The 13,890-nt window shown below is 40.0% G+C and overlaps 2 protein-coding genes and 1 long non-coding RNA gene across 4 annotated transcripts in view; 2 read left to right on the top strand and 1 right to left on the bottom strand.

Annotated features, from left to right (window-relative positions):
- Positions 1 to 1,075: 1,075 nt before the first annotated feature.
- LOC131127793 (zinc finger protein 135-like) lies at positions 1,076 to 7,587 on the top strand. The gene is made up of 5 exons (XM_058070031.1): positions 1,076 to 1,313; positions 2,302 to 4,194; positions 4,734 to 4,753; positions 4,824 to 5,061; positions 6,210 to 7,587. The coding sequence occupies exons 1-5, from the start codon at positions 1,298 to 1,300 to the stop codon at positions 7,127 to 7,129; spliced, it is 3,087 nt and encodes a 1,028-aa protein (XP_057926014.1). The 5' UTR covers positions 1,076 to 1,297; the 3' UTR covers positions 7,130 to 7,587.
- A 453-nt stretch (positions 7,588 to 8,040) lies between these two features.
- The window catches only part of LOC131128117 (zinc finger protein OZF-like), an 8,294-nt gene continuing 2,444 nt past the window's right edge, over positions 8,041 to 13,890 (top strand). The window contains exons 1-2 of one of the 2 annotated variants that reach the window (XM_058070698.1): positions 8,041 to 8,504; positions 10,092 to 10,525. In XM_058070698.1, coding sequence (XP_057926681.1) covers positions 8,327 to 8,504; positions 10,092 to 10,525 — 612 coding nt within the window. In that variant the 5' untranslated portion in view covers positions 8,041 to 8,326. Of the gene's footprint in view, positions 8,505 to 10,091; positions 11,812 to 13,890 lie in introns of those variants that run through there. The other variant, XM_058070697.1, reaches the window with a different exon arrangement.
- The window catches only part of LOC131128139 (uncharacterized), a 1,940-nt gene continuing 1,481 nt past the window's right edge, over positions 13,432 to 13,890 (bottom strand). The window contains exon 3 of the long non-coding RNA XR_009129595.1: positions 13,432 to 13,482. This is a non-coding gene — a long non-coding RNA (uncharacterized LOC131128139). The remainder of the gene's footprint in view (positions 13,483 to 13,890) is intronic.

Raw genomic sequence — 13,890 nt, 5'->3', positions numbered from 1 at the left:
ACGAGAGTTGAAGACTCTGCCAGGCGTTCCCAGCACACCCTCACTACATGTGTGGGTCACCCAGGTCAAGTTGATCCTAGACCTGCGGCCTAGGGTGCCCTGGTACCAAGTGTACTTATGTTCAAACATAGTTTTCGTTTCGCACAGAAGTCCAATTCCATCACACCGCACGGGTTCAGATCAGGGCGGCCGTTCCTTCCAGGTCACACTGTCAATGCCCGCATGGGTGTTACCAGATGGGGTGCTCTCTAGCACCCCTCTGATGCACTCCAAGAAGGCCGAGACACAGGAGAAAAACCTTTCAGTTGCTCATACTGTGGTAAAAGCGTCACCCGAAAGGCAGGTATGTTAACACATATGAGACTACACACTGGAGAAAAACCTTTCAGTTGCCCGGACTCTGACAGAAGGTCATATGTTATTACATATGAGAACATACACTGGAGAAAAACCTTTCACTTGCTCGATTTGTGGCAATACTTTTTCTCGTCAAACACCTGCAGTCACGGATGAGCTACTGTTTGTTTACTATGTTTTTTTTTTTACCCACGGATCGACTCATGCTCCCACAAATCTAAAATAATTTAATTTATTTCAAACACGGATATAATTGACATTGATTGTTTCATGTTACAATTCGCAATTCCACATGTAGGAGGAAGTAGGAAGCACTTAAGGCAGCATTATCTTCCAATAATGCCTTGATAGCATCCTGTAGAATCTTTATATCTTTTCCTAATGCTCTATTTTCTTCCATAAGGTTTATGGGCTCCTTATGAGCAGCACACAAGACAGTGTTTACATTTACAGCTCATTCATTTCCTCTCTTAGTGGCTTCATTGTTTATCAATTCGCTTTCAAGTCCGTTGAAGTCAGCTGTTAGCCAGTTAGCTTGGCTTAGCTGGTTAGCCTACCTTAGTTAAAGTTGGCCAATGTGATCTTGTGTTTGTGAAGCGTAGTCAGGAAATGACGTAATTTGCATTCTTTTCTGTGTTTTTTTTTTAAATTCCGCATGAAAGTGGGCGTCACTCGGTGCCTTCTGATCCCTTTCGGCTTCCGTAGCTCCTCTTTCCTGTTCCCCAGGAAAACTGGGTAATGAAGAAGGGGGCGACGCAGTGTGGTCGAGTAAAAACATAAAAAATGTTGGGGAAAGTTTGCAAAGGAGCGACTAACTGAGACAGCTGATTAAATAATTGCTGTGAAATAACGACAACGTCGTAAAAAAAGGAAGTTTATCGAGCGAGAGGAGAACGATCGACATCGACAACAACAGGAAGTTGTTTACAAGACTGGAATTATGATGCACAGCGAAGGTATGTATATCTATACTTTGTAATTCTTTTATACAGATCTCGGGATAAAACATTATTATACCATAAATATATATGATCCAAGATGGCGGTCAGTATACCCCAGCATTCTTTGCGCGCGCAGCTAAACGCTGAGAAAATATTTCAACATGGCGGCGCTCCGAGGAGGGAAAAACGGCAACTTGAAACGCAAATATATATTTTATTAGTTATTACACCAAGCAACGGCAGATATGTATATATTAGTGTGGCATTAGAAGTATAAATTAGCGTTTAAATACGAGACGTCGACTACGCCCATGGTGATCGACCACCGCGATGTTCGTTCCTTTTTAAGCCGGAAAGAGAGCCTCATACCCGGGCTGTGCAGGCAGCTTCTTGCGTGGAGCTTTTTTTGTCTTTGGGAGCCAAGCCTTGACTTTATTACTTAGTTGTTAGACTCTGTGAATTTGACTTATGACTTAGTAATGTATGTATGTATGACAGTGGGATAGTTAATTTGAGACGATTTAAATGACAACAAACCATAAATAAATATAAATAAATAAATAAAATAATAATAAAATGTTTTTTAAAAAAACATTTTTAATAATAAGATTGCAGCCTGTTCATTTGTAGAAAAAATATTTACTGATTACACTGATTTTATGTTTTATTTTTGGGCAGTTAACATTTTTTATTTTTTATTTTTTATGTTTTATGTTTTATGTTTTATGTTTTATTTTTTATGTTTTATTTTTTATTTTTTATTTTTTATTTTTTATTTTTTATTTTTTATTTTTTATTTTTTATTTTTTATTTTTTATTTTTTATTTTTTATTTTTTATTTAATGCATCACATCGATCACACATGTTTGAATCCAACTCCTAATCTCTCGCAAGATTAAAATGTGACTTGATTTCTCCATTCACGTCCGTCTATGTTCACACTGCAATACTCAATTCCTGTGAAAAAAAAAAGCTGTTCAATCACATAGTTTGTGTCCTGCAGACGTCCAGCAGCTGATTGGTCGTCAAGAAGAACATCCCACTCAGCCACAAGTGTGGAGCTCCACTTTGAAGCAGGGAGATCCACAGCCACCCCAAGTAAAAGAGGAAGAGGTCAAACTCTGGATCGGGAAGGAGGAGGCTGATGTCGCCATGACGTTGCCGTCGACTGTTTTGTCTCTGACGACTCAAAACCATGAAGAGAAACCACATTCCACAATAAGCTTCCACCATCGTTTCTGTTTGTTTCCTGCTGACGTCCAGCTGCTTGGAGGGAGCCAAGAAGAACGTCCCTGTCAGCCGCAGGAGGAGCTACGGCCCCTCCATGTGAAAAAGGAGGAGGCGGACGTCTGGACCACTGTGGATGGAGAGCACCTTCAAGGACAGGAGGAGTTACCACTGACTGGTTTCTCTGTAAAGACCAAAGACGATGAAGACAAACCACCTGAGTCCTCACTGCTTCATCTGAGTCCAAATGAGCAGAACCGAGGGGCGGAGCCTCCGAGCAGCAGCGCAACAACAACAACAGCTGATGGAGACCACTGTGGAGCATCACAAACATACAACCTCTTAGCTGCGCTATCAGAAAACGACAACACGTCACACGTCAGTGTCGATATGGACTCACACATGAGAACACACTCAGGAGAAAAACCTTACAGTTGTTCGGCGTGCGATAAAAGATTCACAAGAAAAATTAAGTTGCATTTACACATGAGAACGCACACGGGAGAGAAACCTTTTAGTTGCGCAAATTGCGATAAAAAGTTCTCTCTTAAGGAAAATATGGTGTCGCACATGAGGACGCACACAGGAAAGAAACCATTCGGTTGCTCCGTCTGTGGGAAGAGCTTCACGAAAAAGGATAACATGTTAGCACACGCGAGAATACACACAGGAGAAAAACCTTTTAGTTGCTCCGAGTGTGGCAAAAGCTTCGCTCGAAAGGGACACAGGCTCGCACACATGAGAACGCACACAAAAGAAAAAGCTTTCGCTTGCTCGGTTTGTGGCGCAAAATTCCCTCGTGAGACGACAATGCTGGCGCACATGGGGACGCACGGGGGAGTAAAACCGTTTAGTTGCTCTGTTTGTGAGCGGAGGTTCTCTCAAAAAATGTATGTGCGTGCGCACATGAGAACACATACAGGTGAGAAACCTTTCAGTTGCTCCGTTTGCGGTACAAAGTTCGCCCTTAAAACAAATATGGTATCACACATGAGGACGCACACTGGAGAAAAACCTTTTAGCTGCTCAGACTGTGGCAAAAGCTTCATTAAAAAGGATAACATGGTAGCGCATGCGAGGATACACACGGGAGATAAACCTTTTAGTTGCACCGAGTGTGGCAGACGTTTCGCTCGAAAGGCGCACTGGCGTTTGCACATGAGCACACACGCACTAGAAAAAGATTTCGGTTGCTCAGTTTGTGGTGCAAAATTCTTTCGTAAGACGACAATGCTGGCACACATGAGAACGCACACAGGAGAAAAAAGCTTCCAGTGCTCGGATTGCGATAAAACATTCTTTACCAAATCACTCATGTTGTCGCACATGGCAACTCACACAGGAGAGAAACCCTTCAGCTGCTTAGTTTGCGACAAAAAATTCTCACGAAAAAACAACTTGGTTTCACACATAAGAACACACACCGGAGAAAAACCTTTCGCTTGCTCAGACTGCGGTAAACGTTTCACTCAAAAGGTCAACATGAAGGCACACATGAGAACGCACACCGGTGTGAAACCTTTTAGTTGCTCCGACTGTGGTAAAGGCTTCACTAAAAAGGCCAACGTGTTATCACACATGAGAGGGCACACAGGGGAAAAACCTTTTAGTTGCTCCATTTGTGGCGGGACTTTTTCTCGGAAATCCTCTTTGAACAAACACATGCGGAGTCACTGATGAGCCTGACTCCCCCGGCAGGCGGTTTGGTGTCACATCACAAAGTCAGTTGTCTGATGCTGTATTTCATTCTGGACATTGAATGCAACATCTAATAGTTTTTGTTTTTCAATGTCTGTCAACTTGATGATTAGTTCTTCATATTCATGAAGGGGAAGTCAGCTCTTGCTTCTTTCAAAACACAGCGAGGTATGGCCTGTGACCCATGCAAAGATTTTTTATTGATTGTAAATATCTTGACAAAATACATAACTTTGTGTATTTGCTTGTTTACTGTATGTATTTCGAGTGAATTACTTTGAATTTTATTTTGAAATTTGCCTGGTAGACAATAAAGTTTTACCGCATTCTAATGAGCCTTTCTTCTTCTGCTCCCATTTTGAGTTGTTTTGATTACCGCCGCAAGATGGCAGCAGTGTAACTTCATGGATGCTTTGCTCGTGAAAAGCGTCCATAGAAGAAGGAAAAAGCGGAAGTTAGCAAAAAGGCGAAGACGACGCAGTGTAATCATAAAAAACAAAATGTTTAAAGAGTTAAAGGAGCGACTCATGGTACAGTAGGTGGCGGTATGGTTGTAACCCGCCTTTAAAAGTAAAAGAAGAAGAAAAAGGCGGAAGTTAGCAACGCTTGGCGTCAAAAGGGCAAATACGACTGACTGTAATCGAGTCAAAAACATCGAAAATGTTGAAAGATTTGATAAGGGAGCGACTAATGGCGGCGGCTGATGAAATATTGGTGCTGTTTGAAAGAACCATGGCGTCCTACGAGGAGGAACTTTCTCGAACCAGAGAGGAGAAGGAGCGACATCGGCAGCAACTGGAAGCTGTTAGCAAGACTCCGATTGTCTTAAACGCTGAAGGTATGTTTACATGTTCAATAAGCTTCCACTTCATCTTTTAACACACTTTTTTGCATCTTACATACACATAAAGTTAACATAAACGAGTTCATTCATTCATTTTCTACCGCTTATCTTCTATTTATTAAATATAGCACCGTAAATATCAAATCCAAGATGGCGGCCAATGTACACATTGACGTGTTTTTCTTACTTTGCAGTCAACCATGTTCTTTTTGCGTTTGCGGATCATTTATAGTGGTGAGCAACTAGATATACTCAACTGCCATAAAACAGGGGTGTCTAAGTTGCGGTTCTCGGGCCATTTGAGGTACGCGGCTGTTTTTTCATTTACATTGTAAAAGTATAACCACATTGTCATTTTTACGAGGATAAAGTCACAATATTAAGCGAAAAAAAACCAAGAAAAATTAGCATTCTTTTTTATTTTTTACAAGAATAAACTTAGTAGTATAAAATTGAAATGTTACAAGAGAAATGTTTGTTTTTAAAAGTCATCATATTATGAGAAACACATTAAATTTATTTTTTTAAAGAAAATTAGGTTGCAAAAAAATGTATAATATCTGACTAACGTCTGATGAATTGTATTGAGAACACTTGCATGAAGGAAGTAGAAATACTTCATAGAAAATGTAACTAAAAGCAACAGTGGAAATAGAAATAAAAGTGGAATTTTATGAGCAAAATATTCAAAATATTATAAAAAGAAAAAGGTCACAGATGCATCAATTTTAGTTTAATTGAGTTGAAATACAGTATTAAGTTTTTTTTAATATATATACTGTATATATCTACAAATAAAGTATCCTTTCATTTTTCACATTGTGGCCGTCAGTGGAAAACGTTTGTCCATCCCTGCAGTTCCCGCTTCATTTGGACACAAGTTGCTTGTCACTGCCGTCCTTCCATAGAGAGGAAAAGCCAGCTAGAGATATTTGTATGGTCTGCTGAAAGAATTTGGAGGATTACATATCCAGGCTGGGCTGCATGGCGGTGGAGTGGTTAGCACCAAGGCCACACATGCAGGAGACCCGAGTTCGATTCCACCCTCGGGCATCTCTGTGTGGAGTTTGCATGTTCTACACAACCTCTCACATCAAGAAGTTAAGTCAAAGCTTCTGCAATCTCTTTGTGTTCTGCTGCAGATGCCCAGGCACCGCCCCCCAGCGTTAAAGAGGAAGAGGAGGAACTCTGTATCACTCAGGAGGCTGATCTCAGCAAATTGCCACTAACTGTTGTCTCTATGAAGACCGAAGACCATGAACACAAACCACCTGAGTCCTCACAGATTCATCACAGTCCAAGTGAGGAGAACAGAGGGGCGGAGCCTGAGCGCGACAGCTCGCCACAACACATGACAACAGAAGCTGATGGAGGATCCCAAGCAGACAACCTTGTAGCTCCGCTATCAGACGGTGACGACGCATCGTCACACGGCAACGCGACAATGGAAGCGCACACGAGAAGGGAAACTAGGGAAAAACCTTTCAGTTGCTTCGACTGTGGCAAAAAATTCTCTCAAAAAGCACACATGCTTTTGCATGTGAGAACGCACACTGGAGAAAAACCTTTCAGTTGCTCAGTTTGTGGGAAATTATTCTCCGACAAGACTAACATGGTATCACACATGCGAATACATACAGGGGAAAAACCTTTCAGTTGCTCAGACTGTGGGAAAAAATTCTCTCAAAAGCCGCACATGCTCCTGCACATGAGAACACACACCGGAGAGAAACCTTTCGGTTGCTCGGTTTGCGGCAAAAGGTTCTCGGACAAAACCAGCCTGGCGTCGCACCTGAGAACGCACACCGGGGAGAAACCTTTCAGTTGCTCAGACTGCGGGAAAACATTCTCCCAAAGGCCGCACATGCGCTCACACATGAGGACGCACACCGGAGAAAAACTATTCTCTTGCTCGGAATGCGGTAAAAAATTCTTCCAAAAGGCACACATGCTGTCGCACATGAGGACGCACACCGGTGAGAAACCTTTCAGTTGCTCCGTTTGTGGTAACGCATTTGCTCAAACTTCCTGTTTAACTCGGCACATGCGAACGCACAAATAGGAGAAAAAGCTTTCGGCTGCTCAGTTTGAAGCCGAGGGTTTTTTGGATGATCCATCTGGGAATGATATGCTGTTTACATATTCCAAATAATAATTCCAATATGTATCTACATGATACAACGGCTGAAACTGAGGTTTTACTTTCAAATGTCAGCGAAATTTTTTTTCTTGTAATATTATGACTTTATTCCCACAATATATTCCAAACATTACTTTACAGCTTTATTTATTTGTTTATTTTTCATAATATTACTACATTTTTTAATCATTTTTTTTCCAACTCTACCACAATTATATAATTATTAGTTTACTCTCGCAAAATTGTGACTTTTTTCTCTTGATATTTGGACTTTGTACTCATAATTACAGCATTTTTTCCTATTTTTGCTATAGTTTTTTTTAAATTATCCAAATATTTCAACTTTCTTGTAAATTCTCTTCTCCTTTCTTTCTGTAATATTTTGACATTATTCTAATAACATTATCACAATATAATATTCATCCTTTTGTTTGTTTGATGTAATTCATTTGAACTCGTGTGTCATGTGACCACTTTTGCAAAAGAAATAAACTGTGCTTATATGTTAATTTTATTCCCCAAATAATATCACTTTTTCACCTGCCTAATTTTTCCAAAAATTGCAAGTTTATATTGTTTGTTTTTCATATTATGACTTAAAAAACACCTAATTTTAATCTTTAATATTTCTAAAATATGCGACAAAAATGATTTTTTTCTCAAAATATTAAGGGTTTAGTCTTGTAAAATTTTATATTTTTTAAATTAGAATATCTAATAGTATTTGTACTCTTTTATAACTTCATTGCCATCATATTTTGACGTTATTATTATTGGAACATTTAATGTTTCTGCAACCTGATTTTGGTTTTCTTTTCGGTTTCCTATAATATTCTGACTTTTAAAAAATGATTCTATCCTTCAAATATTTTCTTTGTAATATTGCATGTTTTGATTATATAGCAGACTTTATTCATGTAAATACCGTAATACAGTATTTAATAGGTTCCATGTAATTACATTAGGTTGCATGGCGCATGTGACACTCCGGTACAGTAGGTGGCGATATGGTTGTAACCCGCTATTAAAACAAAAGAAGAAGAAAAAGGCGGACGTTAGCAACGCTTGAAGACAAAAGGGCGAGGACGACGAAGTGTAATCGAGTCAAAAACATCGAAAATGTTGAAAGATTTGATAAAAGAGCGACTAATGGCGGCGGCCGATGAAATATTGGCCATCTTTGACAAAACCATAGCGTCGTACGAGGAGGAACTTTCCCGAACAAGACAGGAAAAGGAGCGACATCGGCAACAACTGGAAGCTGTTAGCAAGAATCCAATTGTGTTACACATTGAAGGTAAGTTTAATTACTTTTTTGTTGTTTCTTTCGGCTGGTTATCTTATACTTATTTTTTTTTATCGTTATTTATCGCATTGTGGGATCTTGAGGCACCGAGTGGAGCTTCGGAATTATGACAAACACGCGTTAAAATGAAATAGGCTGTTCATCAGAGTTTAAGACCATGGCTAGATTTACAAAAACAACCCCCCCCCCCCACAAAAATAGAAGTTTTAAATTTACCAGGAAAAAAGTCCTAAAGTGACCAGAAAAGAGTAGCATATTTACTAGGAAATAAGTCGTGAATTTACCAGGAAAAGTTGCAAACTTACCAGAAAAAGTGTCAAATTTACTAGCAAAAAAGACGTAAGTTTGCTAGCAAAAAGTCGTAAATTTACTGGGAAAAACGTTTTCAATTTAACAAGTAAAAAGACTTAAGTTTACCAGAAAAAGTCATAAATTTACCAGGAAAAAAAAATCTTCCATTTACCAGAAAAAAAATCTTAAATTTACCAGGGAAAACGTTGTAAATCTACCAGAAAAGTTGTAAATTTACCAGCAAAAACTCTGTAGCAGGACAATGATCCAAAACACACAGGCAAGTCCACCTCAGAATGGCTGAAGAAAAACCAAATGAAGACTTTGGAGTGGCCTAAAAAAATCCCCCCCCCCCACCCAAATAGAAATAAAATATTCCAAAAAGCAGCACAAAGTCACACTCGATAATTTTGCCGTTTTTACCTGGGCGTGTTGGTTCTATAGCAGAGTGAATGGAGTGACTGAACCCTCTTGTCGGTGTTCCGGTCTCTTTGCTACACGCTAGCAAGTCCACTACTTGCGAGCCGTGTGCTACATGATCCAGTCATTTTTTTGTGCCTGTTATTGTCAATTTCAGCCCGTCTTGTTTAGTTTTAAGAAGCTGCCATAGGAGGAGCACTCATTGTCGCACACACTTTGTCAGAGCCACCGCTGGTGCCGTGGAAGTGCAGACAATTATGGCACAATCGGTAGTGGAAATGTGGTTAATACATGTTTTTAGCGGGACTACCATGTTCCAGACAGGGGGGGGGGGTGAGCACTGTGGTTCTTTCCACCTCTGTGGACGCCTGAGCTTGCCTCGTAAATAGAGAAGCGGATCTTGGGGGAGGGCAGATAGTGTGTCTGCCCATATAAGGAATCCCGCTCCTCTGTGACATCACAAAGGCACAGTTTTGCAACACCCTCAGAAACCGAGCGTTTTTAGCCATCTCAAACTTCTTTCAGGGCTCACTTCTAAATGTGTAAACCTCATTATCTGAAACCTTGGCATCGTTTAACACGAGAATACAACATTCTAAGTACATTTATACGTCAGAAAAGTGGGAAAAGGTTAGAAAAACCGTTCCCCCGCTGCAGCATCTAGAACAAGCATGTCTGCCGTGTGTGGGACTTCCTGTCTTTGTGAGAGTGATACAGATTTTGCACCCTTTTTCCTGTAAATGGAAAAAGCAGACTACACAATTACATTAATTAATTATTTGTGCTTTTCTTGTAATGAATTATAATATGAACAAGGATTGTGGCCTCAAACTGAATTCCACCATCATTTCTGTTTGTGTCTTGCAGACGTCCAGCTGCATGTTGGTCATCAAGATGAACGTCAATCGCAGGAGGAGAGCTCTACCACGGAGCAGGAACATCCACAGCCCCTCCACGTGAAAGAGGAAGACAAGGATTCCCAGCTCCTCCATGTTAAAACAGAAGAAGAAGCGCTCAGGATCACTCAGGAGGGAGAGCACCTTCTCAGACAGGAGGAGGCTAATATCACAGAGTTGCCACTGACTGGTGTCTCAGTGAAGACCGAAGACCGTGAAGACAAACCACCTGAGTCCTCACAGCTTCATCACAATCCAAGTGAGGAGAACAGAGGGGCGGAGCCACAACACATGACAACAGAAGCCGATGGAGACCACCGTGGAGGATCACCAGACAACCTCTTAGCTCCGCTATCAGATAGCGACGACGCAACGTCACACGTCAACATGAACATGGAATCACACGTGAGAATACGCGCAAGAGAAAAACCTTTCAGTTGCTCAGACTGTGGCAAAAAATTCTTTCGAAAGGAGCACATGCTCTTACACATGAGAACGCACGCGGGAGAGAAACCCTTTAGTTGCTCAAACTGTGGGAAGCGCTTCACTCGAAAAATAAATATGGAGTCGCACATGAGAACACACACGGGAGAAAAACCTTTTCGATGCTCGGTTTGCGGCGACACTTTTGCTCAGACGTCCACGCTGAAGACACACATGACAACGCACACAGGAGAGAAACCCTTTAGTTGTTCAGTCTGTGGTAAAAGATTTGCGAGCAAGCGCAGTATGCCCTCACACATGAGTACACACTTGGGAGAAAAACCTTTCAGTTGCTCAGTTTGCGGCGACAAATTTGCTCGTAGCTCCACTTTGAACAGACACATGACAACACACACGGGAGAGAAAGCCTTCAGTTGTTCGGTTTGTGGCGTAAGATTCGTTCGAAAGTCAACTCACACGGCGCACATGAGGATGCACACGGGAGAAAACCCTTTCCGATGCTCGGTGTGCGATAAAGTATTCTCCAACAAGCGTAATATGTTGGAGCACGTGAGGATACACACGGGAGAAAAACCTTTTAGATGCTCAGTTTGCGATAAAAGATTCAATAACAAACGTAATGTGTCGTCACACATGAGGATACACACGAGGGAAAAACCATTTAGTTGCTCGGTTTGTGACGATAAATTTGCTCAGAGGTCCGCTTTGCTGACACACATGACAACACACGTCGTGGAAATTCCCGTTAGTTGAGCAGACATGAGAATACACACAGGGGAAAAGTGGGTGAGTGGGCGTACCCGGGGGGCGGACCACGGGTGGAATAAATTAAAACCAACCGATGAAGGAAATAGGTGCAGATTCTGGAAGATCTAGAAAGCTTTCTGTGTGTGTTATTGTGTGTAGCTGCTCTATAGGAGCGCACAATTCAATACAAATGGCCCTAAATGAGCATAATAGTCCCCTTTAAAGCAGAGCTACAGGGGACAGTGTCGCTAATACATATATATATATATATATACATTATGTACTTCAAGTACATACTGTTATACTGAGTATATTTGTTATAGTCTATGTTTTCTACAATAGCACATGTAGTTATGCTAAGAAGTAATACATATTTCAAGAAAAATGTGACATTTGTGCTTTATTGGTAAGAACTTGGAACTTTTGTTTTTTTTTTCCCCAAAATATTTCTACTTTGTTCTTAAATAATCTTTATAAATGTTCCATTTGTGATATAATATCTTTATTCTCATAATAGTTTGTTTTTATTCGCCATAGTATTGTCACTTTTTCCACTATTCTAATTTTCCAAAAAGTTGATATTGTTTTGTTTCTTATGTTATGAGTATAAAATAAATTCTTGAATATTTAATCTCTACATGACTAAAATATATATATTTTTTTACTCACTCATAATATTAATTTTTACTTTTTCACATCCAGCTGTTTGTTTTTCCATTGCTGCTTGGGTATATTTGCAAATTTTTTCTTTAAATTTTTCTCATAATTACAATATTTTTAGATATTTTCTGCAACCTGATTCAATGCATGTTTTTGGAATGTGGGAAGAAACCGGAGTACCCAGAGAAAAAATCCACGCACACATGGGGGAATATGCAAATATGTCTAGAAATTCTGTTCATTAAAATTGTGAACAGAATCGGTGCCAAAGGGCAGCCTTGTCTACAAAGCACATGTAGACCAGTTGGGCAAAAAAACGCATTGAACCTCTTGTAGCAAAGGTTGCCCCAATAGTCGTACCCTTCTCTCCAGCACCCTGGAATAGACTTTCCTGGGGAGGCTGAGGAGTGTGATCCCACCCTCCAGTCACCCTTCTTAAACAGGGGGGCTCACTTCCTGTTTTCTCCACCACAAACACCAGAAATTCTACTTTTAACTCTTAAATATGTGCTAAAACTCTTTCTTTATATATTTGTAAGTGTATTAGTACTTCATCCTTGAAGATTTACTCCATCTCTCGTTCATCAACTTTTTAAAGTGCTCTCTCCATCTTAAGCTCAATCAAGTCAAGATCAGCGCCGTTGATCAGCCAACCTACAGAAGCCTTTTCAGATTATCTCAAGAAGTCGAGAAGAACATAAAGATTGTATGGAAACCCGGGATTGAGCTTCAGTCTAACGCTAATTAATCTAATTTGGTAGTGGTCCGGTTTCCACTTAGGACTCGTTTTTTTTTAGCTTTAACAAGACGGGTTGCTTTTGGGGCAGTCTGGCTTTGCGGAATAACCTTGGTTCAGTGTATTATAGCAGTCATGCCAAAATATCGTGTTGCTGCTGGATGTTTACAATACCCGAGTGACACTGTAAGTTTGTTTTCTTTTGCAAAAGGGGAAGGTTTAAGACTAAAATAGACAAAAAAGGGCAGAGAACGAGAGATGGACTCACTACCACAATATAAATAGTGAATTAGTACATGTTGAATACAGGAAGTGATCAAATGTTTTAGCAACGGAGAGGTGGTAGGATTAAATATGCCTTGGAGTTGAACTTAGAATCTTCCGATTCGTATGTCCTCTTACCCGAGGATCCACGCTATAATTCGCTGTATGAAACAAAATCCAGACAAAATGTTTCCGGTTCCGTTTATTCCGCAGAAATGAATAAGGAAATCATATCAATTCTGTTTGCCTTTACATTGCACCCAATAAGAGTAAATGAACTGCCCGATTGTGTGAATACATGAAGCAATATATCATAACGCATCATCAATTAGTGTGTATATGCTGGAAATCAATCCAATGTGATCAGAAAAATTGCAACATCCACCATGCAGAAAAGGTATTAATTATCATAGAAGAGGGGGTGCTAATGCTGATCAGTGTTTGTCGTCAGCATCTCTGGCACAGACATATTCGTTGATATTCGAGCAATCGTCTTTATCCCAGAGTAGATCTGGAAGAAAACAAGAGTGTGATCACAAAGAATCCTCTGTTGATTATTGAGGCAAATAACACAGCTCGGCCTGGAATCGCCCCGTTTATTGTTTATTCATCCTTGGCAAACTCCTAGAAGTTCACTTAGAAATCACATTAGAAATACTTTATACTTTTTACTTGTATTACTCTTAATAATAATAAATAATAATACATTTTATTTGTATAGCGCTTTTCTAAATACTCAAAGACACTTTACAGAAGAATGGAGTTGAATAAAGCAAGTAAACAGAGTAGAAGACACACCAAAATACAACATTCATTCGTTAATACACAGTTAAAACATGAGTAAAAGCGGAGCGGAAATCACATTAGAAATACTTGAAGCAAGTACTATTCTTAGTAAATCACAAGTCCCAGTAATTTT

Source organism: Doryrhamphus excisus, chromosome 4 (genome assembly GCF_030265055.1).
Source record: "Doryrhamphus excisus isolate RoL2022-K1 chromosome 4, RoL_Dexc_1.0, whole genome shotgun sequence".
Lineage (NCBI taxonomy): Eukaryota > Metazoa > Chordata > Actinopteri > Syngnathiformes > Syngnathidae > Doryrhamphus > Doryrhamphus excisus.
Note: the sequence above shows the minus strand (reverse complement) of the source record. Positions and strands in the feature narration are given on the sequence as shown.